General features: G+C 43.2%; 1 protein-coding gene across 4 annotated transcripts in view; it reads right to left on the reverse strand.

The window, feature by feature from the left end:
- The window catches only part of CNTNAP4 (contactin associated protein family member 4), a 284,841-nt gene that overhangs the window by 72,732 nt on the left and 199,023 nt on the right, over nucleotides 1-13,086 (reverse strand). For all 4 annotated transcript variants that reach the window (XM_084757092.1, XM_084757091.1, XM_084757093.1 and 1 more), the window contains one exon: nucleotides 10,806-10,925. In XM_084757092.1, coding sequence (XP_084613218.1) covers nucleotides 10,806-10,925 — 120 coding nt within the window. The remainder of the gene's footprint in view (nucleotides 1-10,805; nucleotides 10,926-13,086) is intronic.

Below are 13,086 nucleotides of genomic sequence, written 5' to 3' on the forward strand. Positions count from 1 at the left end.
TTGTTCATGTTACCAGCCAGAATGAAATCAAATTTTAATCTCTCTTTAGCCAATATGAGTATATGTCTTTTTCTTTCTTTCCTTTTAAAATTGTGTGTGTGTGTGTGTGTGTGTGTGTGTGTGTGTGTGTGTGTGTGTGTATGTATAGATGAACATATAGGTGTGGGCACTCTTGAAGGCCAGAAGAGGGCATCAGGTACTCTGGAACTGGGATTAAAGGCATTGTATGACTCAAGGTATATGCCATATTGAGGGAAACAGTAATAAATTGTAGAATCTCCCCTCTATTTAGCTAATATATTCACAAGAATCAACAATAGAAATGAGATTTTTGGGATGGCCAAGTGTGACAGTTTCTGTACTCATCACTCCCAAATAAAAAGTTGGTAAAATGAGACAGGAAAAATAATTCAGGGTTCACTGCCTTCTGTTTGTGGACCATTGTTTTCTCTGGAACAATAGGCTGGAACTTTCCTTTTCCCCTTACATTTCAGCGCAGCATAGGGTACTATCAGCAGGATGCTTCTCTCCAGAAGCTAATAATACATAAGCTAATAAAATTAATCATAGGTGGCCTGCAGCGCAGGGTAGAGGTCATCAGATGGGGTTCCAAACCTGACATGGGACTGTGCCCTTCAGAAAGTGTAGTTAAAAAAAATACAATCGAAGCCTCTACTTCCAAAATTACACTGAATTGGCAGAACCAGTCAATAGGCGAGGTCAGAAATCCTACAGTTGTGCTGACGTACCATAGCTGTTGGTTTAGATCTTACTACCAGGGGCCTCCAGTCAGCCTGGGCACTGTCAGCGTGGGCACTGTCAGCGTGGGCACTGTCAGCCTGGGCACTGTCAGCCTGGGCACTGTCAGCATGGACACTGGCAGCATGGGCACTGGCAGCATGGGCACTGGCAGCATGGGCACTGGCAGCCTGGGCACTGTCAGCGTGGGCACTGTCAGCGTGGGCACTGTTGGCCTGGGCACTGTCAGCCTGGACACTGTCAGCATGGGCACTGTCAGCATGGGCACTGTCAGCATGGGCACTGGCAGCCTGGGCACTGTCAGCATGGACACTGGCAGCATGGGCACTGGCAGCCTGGGCACTGGCAGCATGGACACTGGCAGCATGGGCACTGGCAGCATGGGCACTGGCAGCCTGGGCACTGGCAGCCTGAATACTGTCAGCCTGGGCAACATCAGCCTGAATACTGTCAGCCTGGGCAACATCAGCCTGAATACTGTCAGCCTGGGCACCGCCAGCCTGGGTACTGTCAGCCTGGGCACTGTCAGCCTGGGTGCCATCAGCCTGGGCACTGTCGGCCTGGGTACTGTCAGCCTGGATACTGTCAGCCTGGGTGCGTCAGCCTGGGCGCCATCAGCCTGGGCGCCATCAGCCTGGGCACTGTCAGCCTGGGCGCCATCAGCCTGGGCACTGTCAGCCTGGGCACTGTCAGCCTGGGCGTGGTCAGCCTGGGCACTGTCAGCCTGGGCGCCATCAGCCTGGGCACTGTCAGCCTGGGCACTGTCATCCTGGGCACTGTCAGCCTGGGCGTGGTCAGCCTGGGCACCGTCATCATGGGCACCATCAGCCTGGGTACTGTCAGCCTGGGCACTGTCAGCCTGGGCACTGTCAGCCTAGGCACTGTCAGCCTGGGCACTATCAGCCTGGGCACGGTCATCGTGGGCACCGTCAGCCTGGGCACTGTCAGCCTGGGCACCGTCATCGTGGGCACCGTCAGCCTGGGCACTGTCAGCCTGGGCACTGTCAGCCTAGGCACTGTCAGCTTGGGCACTGTCAGCCTGGGCACGGTCATCGTGGGCACCGTCAGCCTGGGCACTGTCAGCCTGGGCACTGTCAGCCTGGGCTCTTATTGTTCAACTGAACCAGTAGCCTTTTCTTGGGATGAATCAGGTGCTATGCACGAAGAGGCTTAACTCTGGCTGAGTAGCTTCCAGAAGAGCAAAACAGTGGACCTGCCTGGAGCCTTTGTCCATGGGCCTTTTGGGTCACATTAAGAGGGACCTCCCTGTAGTTCAGCTTCCTTTCTTCCCCCCTAAAGGGACTGAGAAAAGGTTACAGCCAACATGAATGGCTGCTATTCAATGGCAGCTCATATAAATATTTCCTTTAGGAACCACTGACGCTGGCAGATCGTCAGAGGTTCTATAAGCAATTTTTATTTTCTGATACAGGATGTTACTGAGTGTGCAGTTAAGCAGAAGATGTGCTGAGAGTCGCCTGTGTAGGTTTTAATAGAGGCTTGGAGTTGCTTTCCTGGTCATCCAGACATGCTTAAGGTAGCTGGGGTTTCTGGAGCGGCTTTAGAAAGAATAATCAGAAAGTGAAAAGATACATCCTTTGTAGTGCTTTGTCTTATTTGGCACTCTCTGTTTGAGATTACTGACATTATTCACGTGCTAATTGTGGTGTCACCAGCACACAGCTCGGCACATGCAGAGGGCGTGTGCTAAGGAGGTCATCAAATAAGGAAATAAATACAAATGGTGTGGTTGTCTAGGTAGAGCTCATCCCAGTAGGCCATCACAGTCTCATTTGTGGTGGCTCAGAAACTCCCATTACCAGGAACTGTTTCCTAACTCTCCAAGTTACTGACAACAGAGAGGATGGCAAGCGACCGTGAAGTAGGAAACTGTCAAAGGTCTATGGTGGCACTCTACTCTCAGGTCAAGGAGATAGCTACTTTCATCTCTCATCTACCCATCTATGATCTATCCATCCATCACACACCTATCTACCATATGTTCATCTGCCATCCGTCAACTGTCATCTATGTACTCACCTGTAATTCATGATCTATATATCTATTACCTGTCTTTTAGCCATCATATATGCATCTACCAGCCATGTGTTTATCATCTATATATTATTCTTTCATCTATAACCTATGATCTATCTAAAACCTCTCCATCATACATTTGCATATCATATGCATCCATTTATCTACCTATCTATATATCCACTTATCTATAATGTATCATCCATTCATCAATGTCTATCATCTACCCATATATTATCTACCTATCCTTTATCTATCACCTAGCTCTTCACCTATAATCTTTCATCTACCTACCTACGCATCCATTAATATATAACGAATACCTGTCACCTGTCTATCAACTATCTCTCTCTATCATGTATGTATCTAATCTATCTGTCACCAATCACAATCACACATTCATTTACCATCTGCTCATCTATCTGTCACATACTAGCCTTCTGTCACCTATTACTGTCATTTATTTACCTACCTGCCTGTCCTAACTGACCTGGAAGTACTCCTTTTTGGAGGACCATTTCTAGCAGGGAAATTTAAAAGCTTACGTCCCTCACATTCCAGTTTCTCAGAGGCCATGACACTGAGTGGCAGATGCACCTGTGATGTACCGCAGCTGGATCACACGACAGGAGCCCAGACGTGTGACACATGGGTCCTCTAGAGGATGACTGACACGCCTTCCCTCCCTAAAGTGAGAAGGACTGGGGCTCTGGGATGTACTAAATCTGTATCAGGGAAGTTACAAATCCTTACACTTTAATTACCTCTGAGAGTGGGCATCAGACAAGCCTTTAAATCTCTCTAGAGCAATTTGCTATCTGTAACTTGCAAGCCAAATTTACCTTTGACCATCTTTCAACCTCATAGCTGTTCTGTATGTGTTTGTTGTTCTGTTTGACTGTTGTGCTTATAGTAGTCAGTTTCTCCGACTTTCTTAGAGAGAGTAGCATTGTTTCCTTACAAGTTATTAGTTAGACAAGCAACTAGCATTTGATTTACAGTCTATTGACTTGCCTCCCCTGCCCTGGAAGAAGTCAGCATGGCCTCCCTTTACATAATCATATTAATAGTCCTAATGTGTCCATGTGTCTGTTATTTGAGTTCTTCTCTGAACTGGCTTTAGTAAAGAACTCATCTCTTCATTAATAATATACTCAACAAAAATCTCTAAAATGTGCTTTCAAGTATTTACCTTTATGTTCGTTTTAGAGTCAAGCTTTTCATTTCCTAAAAATTATTCCTTACTAAATGCAACAAGAGTTATGGAGTCAGGAGACACAGGGCAATGAACAAGAAGAGACTGCTGAAACAGGCAGAAAAATCTATGGAGTTAAAAAAAAAATAGAATGGTAATTTGAGTTTGCCGGTGTCTCTCCCTGAAGAGATTTCTAATACTATGAATTGTAAATAAAGCTACTGAGTAATTAAGGCCTTGATTTACCTGAGGCTGACTGCTATTTTTTAGGGTGATAACAGTATAAAGAAAAAAAACCTGCTGTTTAAGCAACACGGTCGCAAAGCTGTGGTGCCTCGTGTTTAATAGCTGAGGGTGATAGATGCGCTAAAGACTGGGGAAAAAACAGGTAGGGAGTGCTGGGCTCTGGAAAGCCAGGGACAAGAAAAGCAGGGCCAGGTTGTGCACCGTGTTCAGCCCTGATGCATGTACAGCCGCCTTCAACAGAGGATCCCTGTTAACCTGAATGGCCCCTAAGAAGCCTCTAACTCTGAAATCTGCAAAGTAAAAACAATTGCACTAGTTTTGTAAGACCTAGCACCCTTGTTTTGTTGTTTACAGCAGCACCTAGGGTCCACTAAGTGAAAGCCACTTACTCTTAGCCAAAGGAATGAAAAGAGTCTCCCTTAAGTGTTTATCTCCTTGGACATGTTAACAACCTGGGCAAGATACTACCCCCGGAGAAGACAGGTCTATATGAAGCCATGGTAAAGAGATAGGAGGAAAAATTACCCCTTTAATTTTCCTTCCCAGAATTCCCACCCACAAATTCAGTCCCAATGAGCCACCACAAGGTTCTGTTGGTTCTGCCCAGAGTTTCACAGAAAACCCTAATTTTCCTTTTGTCATTTGGCTCTTTCTCTCAGAAGCTTGCACAGCCTACATGTGCTGTCTCTTCTACTTTGGGCTTTGGTTTCCACATTTGAAACTCCTCCTTACCACATGGCTGACATCCACACCTAGCTTGATCCTCTCTCTCTCTCTCTCTCTCTCTCTCTCTCTCTCTCTCTCTCTCTCTCTCTCTCTCTGAGGTAAACTTCCCCCTAAACCTGCCACTCCATCTGAGAAACTCGTTCTTTGATTTTGGCAAAACCTGAAAGCCACTGGCTTGGGACAGCTTCGGACGCCATGAACTTTCGGAAATTCAAGCTCTACCAGAAAGATATCCTTTTCTTCCAAGAAACCCTGAGATTCCCATATCATTGTGATAAAACCCCACCAAGCTGCTTGTTAAGAAGGTAGAGATTCGATCTCAGACACCCCAAACAGTCCAGGGGGGAAGGGGAGTCGAAGGCACAGAGTTTCCATTTGCCAAGGATTTGACAGCCATGTCTTTGGCTTCCACTGAAGCAATCTTCTTTACAATGCAATATTTGATAAAGAGAAGCTTCTGAAACATAAAACTATTTCATTATAGCAAACGCAGTGAGTTTACAGTGGAATAAAACTGCCTTCCACCAAACAGGACAATCCAGAGCGAATGCACCGGATTCTATTTTTAAATTATATGGAGGATACTCAATTGACAAAGAAATGTCAGTCCTTAATGTGACTTAAGAAACTATCCATTCAAAGTAGGGGTTTTTGTTTACTTGTTTGTCAGTCAGCTTGTGATGCTTAGAGTTCTTTTAATCCACTTGAAGCCATTTCCTTCACACTGATTTCAAACTTATATTAGTTTCCTAAGTCACACATTTGCAAACTACTGATTCAGCACTGTGCCTGGGCTTCGTGACAGCTGCACCTGATTTGGGTAACAAGAAGAGACAAGCAACGGGGCACTGATCAAAGGTGGGAAAGGCTTCAGGCTGCAAGAAAAAGAACTAAAACTTGAGTCCTGGCCTGCTCCACCAGACACTTGCTAGCTCTTAGTTTCCTCGTTTGCAAAAGTGAAAACCAAGGAGACGTTCACACTGTAACGTGTGCTTCTTCTTCCTCTCCATCTTGCTGGGGCTGTTATATTCTGACTCGCCTCTCGTTTTGGACTATGTTTCAGTATTTATTCTGAGGCTTCTAGAGACAAGAAGCTGTCCCCGAACAACTGCGTCTCTGCCCTCAACATCTGGCAGATGTAATTCAGTAATTTGCATACGGTGATACAGGCCTGAATTACTATCCATAGTAGCATGCGAGATAGTTGATCCCACCATTTACTGATCTTCGTTATTTGTGAGTTCACCCACTTGCTAAAAATTTATATGTAACCCCAACATTTTCTGGTCATTTGTAGTCACGCACAGAGTAGCAAAAATCTGAGTTTAGCTAGAGCTGAAGAAACAGCTGCTCCCTGCCTCCTGCTTTAGTTCTCATGTCGGAAATGAGAGTAGTTATGATGTATTTTGTAATCCCTCCCCTCTTCTCTTTTGATTGATGATACTGCTGCTTAAAATGCCCCCTAACACTGTTGAGGTCCTGAGATCATCATTAAGCTCAAACCATGATTTGAACATAAAACATGTTAGATTAGCACTGCTCAGTGTTGAGTTACAATGCTGGTCACAAAGTCAATGTCAATGTTCATCCTCCCTCTGCACGTGTATGTGTGTGTGTGTGTGTGTGTGTGTGTGTGTGTGTGTGTGTGTGTGTGTGCCCATGCATGCATGTGTGTATGCATGCATGAGTGTGTGCCCATGTATGCATGTGTGTTTGTGCATGCATGAGTGTGTGCCCATGTGTGTGCCCGTGTGGGTATCTGTGTGTCTAATGTCTTTAACATTAAACACATATAAAATAAGATTAAATATTGATCTATTGAGGAGAATTCTGATGCCAGTGGCTCTTGAAAACCTATCTTACTAGGTTCCTCTTAGGAGCAATGATTTAGTATTTTTTTAATCTAATGTCCATGTAGACTTTATGGAACATGACTTCCACAAATCAATAAATGACTATCTCGCTCTCTACTGCTGTTTCTGTGTGTATGTGAGTGTGCGTGTGGGTGTGGGTGTGAGTATGTGTTATTCTGGAATCCTCAGAGACAAGAAATATGTAGTAACTTACAGAGATCTTCAAAATCACAACTAATACCTCGTATATAGACAAATAGCTCATGAAGCCTTCATGGGAAGAATGATTTTTATAGCTTCATGGGGCATTACAGCTAATCCTTACCATCCCATATGAACTGGACACATTGAAAAATTAATCCGGAGAGTCAGGTGCCTATTTTACATGGACAGAGTCACTCTTTGTTCTTTGTGAACTCTTTTCGCGGTTAGTGTGTCTGAAGTTACAGTAGATCCATCTACGCCCATGAAAACTGGAGAGTCACATGTCTAAAACAGCAGCTCCAAATCTGTGTGCCTTAAATAATCATTTGGAAAGACTGTCTATGGTCCTATGATCCTCCTGACCTCTGAGAAAAACCTCCGGGCTACTGTCTGGGAATATGCAACCTGCACACTGTACAGCGGCACACAGGAGGTAATAAGCATCGTGAATCAGCATGTGTGTTAGATTGGTTTGGTCTCTAGAACAGTGTCCCCAGTGGTTGCCAATTCATGAAGCCACCAAGCAATATATTTGAAAACTCTTTCAAGACAGGTTCTGTAGTAACTCTCATCACACAAAAATCAATAGCCCAGGCTTAACCACCGCCCTGTAGTTTTTGGAATTATATTTTAGTATAGACCTGTTGTTGTCCCCTATCCAGCCGTCTCCTTCACATCTTGTGTGATTGTGTGACTGACATCCTCAGCTCAAAATGAAGTAAATGGAGTGTCTGCTGCCCACCCCCTCAGACTCTTTTCTGGTCCTATCTCCAATGATGCAAACACTTTAGTTGTCCAAGCAGATAATGGTTTTTGTTGTTTTTTTATATCTCATATGTATTCCACACACAGGGTAGTCTCCTATCCCCATCTGCACTGAAAACGGTCAAGGGCAATAGCAACACCATCAGCTTGTGTGTGTGTCCCCCCCCACTCCCGGCATCTGCTGTGATGATTTCAATGAGCTGTCCCCCATAAGCCTCTGGCATTTGAAAACTTGACTCCCAGCTGGTGGTTTTTTTTTTTTTAGAAGAATTAGGAGGTGTGAACTCCTATGTCACTGACCAGCCTCTGTGATCTCAGGAGAGTGTCACTTTGGGTAGGCTTTCTGCTTCCTGCTTGTGATTTGAGGTGTGAGTTCCTGGCTGCAGTTCCAGCCTTCTGCCTCTGCTCTGCCATCACAGAATCTCACCCTCCAAGCTGTAACCCACCTACCCATCCCCCCACCCCCGCCCAAAAAAAAAAACACCTCTTCCTTCTGCATGTTGCTTTAGTTTTATTAAAATAGTAAGAAAGTAACTAATACCCTGAGCTTCTGAAATGATGTCCTAACTTTAACTCTGTAGCTATTGTATTCTTTGCCTCTGGACAGGCATTGGCCAAGGTGAGAGAGCAGCTATGGTCCTATCAAAGATCAGGTTGCATATATCCTACAGGACTGGGGATGCAATGTGTCAAAACTGTCTCATCTCACTCAGGGCAACACCCAAAGGCCTTAAAGGACTGTGGTAAGAACCCCACAGTTCTCCCTCGTCTTCTGCCCACTAGTTGAATCTCTCTTCACCTTCTACTATGCCCTACTCCCTGGCCACACTCAAGCTAACTTGCATTTCTCACTGGCTTCTGGGTATACCTACAGGTCTCAGGACTTGGCATTTGCAATTGCTTCTATTTGGAAGTTTCTGACTTCAGATGCTCATGACTACATTATCAGTAGAAAAATCTTCCTCTGCAATGCATAACTCAATTCAAAATCACCCCTTCCCCTTTGCTGTGCTTTCTTTTGCAGCTATGGATGACCTAACACAGCACTGTGGAAGACCTAGCACAGCACTGTGCAGTGTAACTTCCTGGCCAGATAGAAACTTTCTACACCGTCACGACCAGTGTACTCCTTACTAGCCACAGGTGACTCAGCCATTACTTGGTTTTATTTGGCAATTATTTGGTTTTAGTTAAAGTACTTATATTTCTTGCATTAGTAAAATACATTTGAACTCACTGAACCTCAGAAGAAATCTTGATAAACTTAAGTGGTATGTGGCTGGTATATTTGGCAAAACAATACACTTGGAATTCATCTTTTTGTATTTGATAAAGGAAGGATAGATATGCCTTCTTTTTGATGTTTATATACAATCTCTCTTGGTGTCAACTGTTGAAAAGGTTATCCTTCTCTCACTGTCTGTCAGTATCACCTTCATAAAAATGCCAGTTATCTAGACATGACTGAACCGTCCCATGAAGTCTGTCTTTTGTTCTATTTACTAATGTTTGTACCTGACAGAACTGAGTTCTTCAGCTCTGTTCTTCAAGGCCAACTTGCTTCTGACCCTTTCATATGTGCTCATGAAGTATAAAATCTGCTTATCCGTTCTCACCAAAATAATCACGCCAACAATACAAACAAATACCCTGCTGGAATTTTAATTTAGGTCTGTACTAAAAATCAATATCAATCTTGTAAGAACTGACATTTTACAATGTTGAGTCTCTTAATTAATGAAACTTTTATATTCCTCTATACCTCTAGGACTTTAAATCATATGCAGAGCATTTCCTATCTGTGAGAAGCCTTGCATATCCTCTATTATATTTATTACCATGTGGTTGGGAGTCCTGAGGCTTCTGGAGATATGATTTTCTAAAAGGTCATTTTCTAATTGCATATTACTGGTATATAAAAACAAAGAATTTTACGTTAACTTAGGATCCAGTAATTACTGTAAATTAAAATTGTTTACTAAGGTTCCTCAGAGTATTTATAATATATAATTTAGCCATCTACAAGTAATGAAAATTATAGGCCATCCTTTCCCTTCCTAATGCTTCTGTACCCTCCTATATTGGCTAAGACCTCCCAAACAGCAGCGAACAGAATGGTGTCCTTGCTGGCAAGAGGGAGAAGTTCTCAGCATTTACAAGCTGTTACCTATGTTAAAAGGTGTTTGTGAGCACTCTGGTTCTTTTTTAATTGTGGGTAGATATTTAATTCAGTCAAACATGTTTTTCTGTGACTGTTCATTTAATGCTGTGCTTATGTAGAATACGAATTCTAGAAAACAAATAAATTTCATAGTTATATATATTTAAGACAATGATGGTCTGGCTATTCTGGGCATTGATTTCTCTGACAAAGGCTTGTGTTTTGAGACACCATAGGAAACACTTATTATTAGATATACTTCTCAGTTACCGTATGTGCACAGACTAACAATATTGTAAATTACTGACATTTAACTAGCACGTCCGTTAAATATTTATGTTGCTTACTACTAAATAGTACTGTGATGGTTAGTTTTAGCTCTCACCTTTCCATAGTCTAGAATCTCCTGGGATAAAAGTCCTGAGATGGATTATCTAGAGCATGTTGGTCTGTGTGCTAATCTGTGGGTGACTGTCGCCTGGGAAGACCCAGGCCACCATGGGCAGCACCATCTGATTTGCTAGACTGTGTAAGAATAGTAAAAGCTGGCAGACTTCTGCCCCCTCCCCCCCGCCCCCGCCGCCGACTGTGGATATGATGATGTAACTAGCTGCCTCAAGCTCAAGCTCTCCTTGCCAAGATTTCTCCCAAAACAATAGACAATGATCTAGACTTGTAAGCTAAAACACATCCTTTCTCTCTCTGAGTTGCCTTTTGTCACAGCAACAGAAGTGAGACTAGGAAAAAGAAAATACCCACTTCAGTCACGTTGCAAGTTAGATCAACACTGTACTTATTTCTCTTTGAGTTTTGTGCACTGAAGCCGACTTAACTAGCAAATGGAGGTGTGTTAACTTACCAGTCATGTTGCAGTAGAGGAGAAATGGCCGCAGAGGACCACTTCCATCTGAGTCTATGTAATAAAACCCAGAAGCATTTCCTTGGTGCTTATAGGCTTCGCATGACTGCTCATAGACAGCTGAGAAAGAGAGAGAGAGAGAGAGAGAGAGAGAGAGAGAGAGAGAGAGAGAGAGAGAGAGAGAGAGGAGGGACATGATAAATGATATAACAAGAAAGAAATCTCTCAAATTTTAAAAGATTTGCAATAGATCCCCCAGTCTATGTGCATCACCGGCCGAGAGAACTGGTAACATTTATATTTTAAAACAAAACCCATCCTTCTTTTCTTTTCAAATTAATATGGATGAAAGGGATAATGTACCAAAGATGAGGTTGTATTTTATGATTTTTTTTTTATCACCGAAGGAGAAGGAGATGATTAGATCAAAATGAAAATTTAGCTTACTTTTTATGGTAGGAAGAATTAGGGGGGGATGAAGGCAGCTATTTAAATGTTAAGACCTTTTTCAGTATGATGTGGTATCTTGTGGTACCCATTTCAGAATTTCTAATTCTAGTCTAACCTTGCAATAACCTAATATGTAAAAAGTACAGTAGCACAACCGTCAGAGCTCATCAGGTGTTAACCAATAATTATGCAATGGGGACATTTAAAAAGAATATTCAAACTGTGCTACTTTGTCACATCAACTTAGAGGTAAACATTTTTCTTCAAAGGGGGAAAATGATTTGCAAAGATCCTCATCTATAGTTTTAAATGTAATTACGAAACTTCTCTAATGCTCTTTAATGAGCATTCAACACAATTAAGATTCAAAGCAGAGGAAATATTCATATGAAATATGCCCCCAAGTGGTCTCATCGTGTTTTGATCCGTAATTGAATTTTTTATTATAGGAGTGTATAGTTGCCATGCATAAGGTTTGATATTAACATCTGCGAAATGCACACTTCTCATTGAATGCCTGGCCAAATGTACCAATAACTTCCATTAGGTTTTTATTCCATGAAATCTGAAATAAAACAAACCCCTGGGTAGCCTCCCTTGAATCAATTTTAGATTTTTGAAAATTGTGTTAATGAATGTTTAGACCATATAAAACATCACAGCTAATTTTTGCAAAGTTACAAATATTTTAAAATAATTCTGGAACTTTCCTTCCATGCTGCTCTACAATATGATCCTTTCATTTATTTCTATTTAAATTATATAGATGGAGACATAAGCACGCAGTGGTTTGTAGCTATATTTGCATTGTGCACTGAAGTGGGCATGTAAAGTGGTTAGTTTTATATTTCAGGAAGCATATGCATATGGTCATAAATGCCTTGAAAGTGGTTGCCAGAGATACACCATAACTTCGAAATAGCGATGGGCTCCCAAATGCACACAAGTGGACAAGGATAATAGACGTTTTTAAATTTTATTTTTGTATATATATTTTTAACGTACTTTTTAATTTCTTTTTTTTTTAATTTTTAAAACTAATTGTTCACTTTACATCCTGGTCATAACCTCCTCCTTGCTCTACCCGCCCCCCTGCACCCCAGCCTTGCCCTCCCTCCTTTTTATTCCCTCCCCCTCCCCTACTCCCCAGAGAAGGGAACCTTCCCTCTTACCCACCCCAGCGTATCAAGTCACATCAAGACTAGGGTCATTCCCTTCCCCTATGGCCCAGCAAGGCAGCCCCAAAATTCAGACAGCAGAGTCCATGTCAGAGCCAGCCCCTACTTCCCTCACTAGGGGACCCACATGATGACCTAACTGCCCATCAGCTACATCTGTGCAGGGGGCCCAGGCCCAGTCTACATATGGTCCCTGACTGGATCCCCAGTCTCTGCAGGCCCCCTTGGGTCCTGCTTAGTTGGCCCTATTGGTCCTCCTATGGAGCTCCTGTGCCCTCCGAGTCCTCCATCCTTCCCCCTACTCTTCCCCAAGACTAGCTGTGACTTACTTACTTACTTTTATTACTTTTAATTTCATGACGGTGTGTGACTGGTGTGTGTGTGTGTGTGTGTGTCTGTCTGTCTGTCTGTCTGTCTCTGTGTGTGTCTGACTGTTAATACAGATTCTGAGGCCAGCTACAGAGGCCAAAGGAGTCAGACCTCCATAAAGTTCTGGCTACCTGGTCTAGGTGCTGACAACTGAAGTCAAGGCCTCTGAAGAGCAGTGCAGGATCTGAAACACTGAGCCAACTCCCCAGGTCCGCTGTTTGTGATCATGTGTGTGTGGTGTGTGGTGTGTGGTGGAGTGTGTACACACGCACTCAGGTGCTTCT

Source organism: Acomys minous, assembly GCF_964271855.1.
Source record: "Acomys minous genome assembly, chromosome: 14".
Taxonomy (NCBI): domain Eukaryota; kingdom Metazoa; phylum Chordata; class Mammalia; order Rodentia; family Muridae; genus Acomys; species Acomys minous.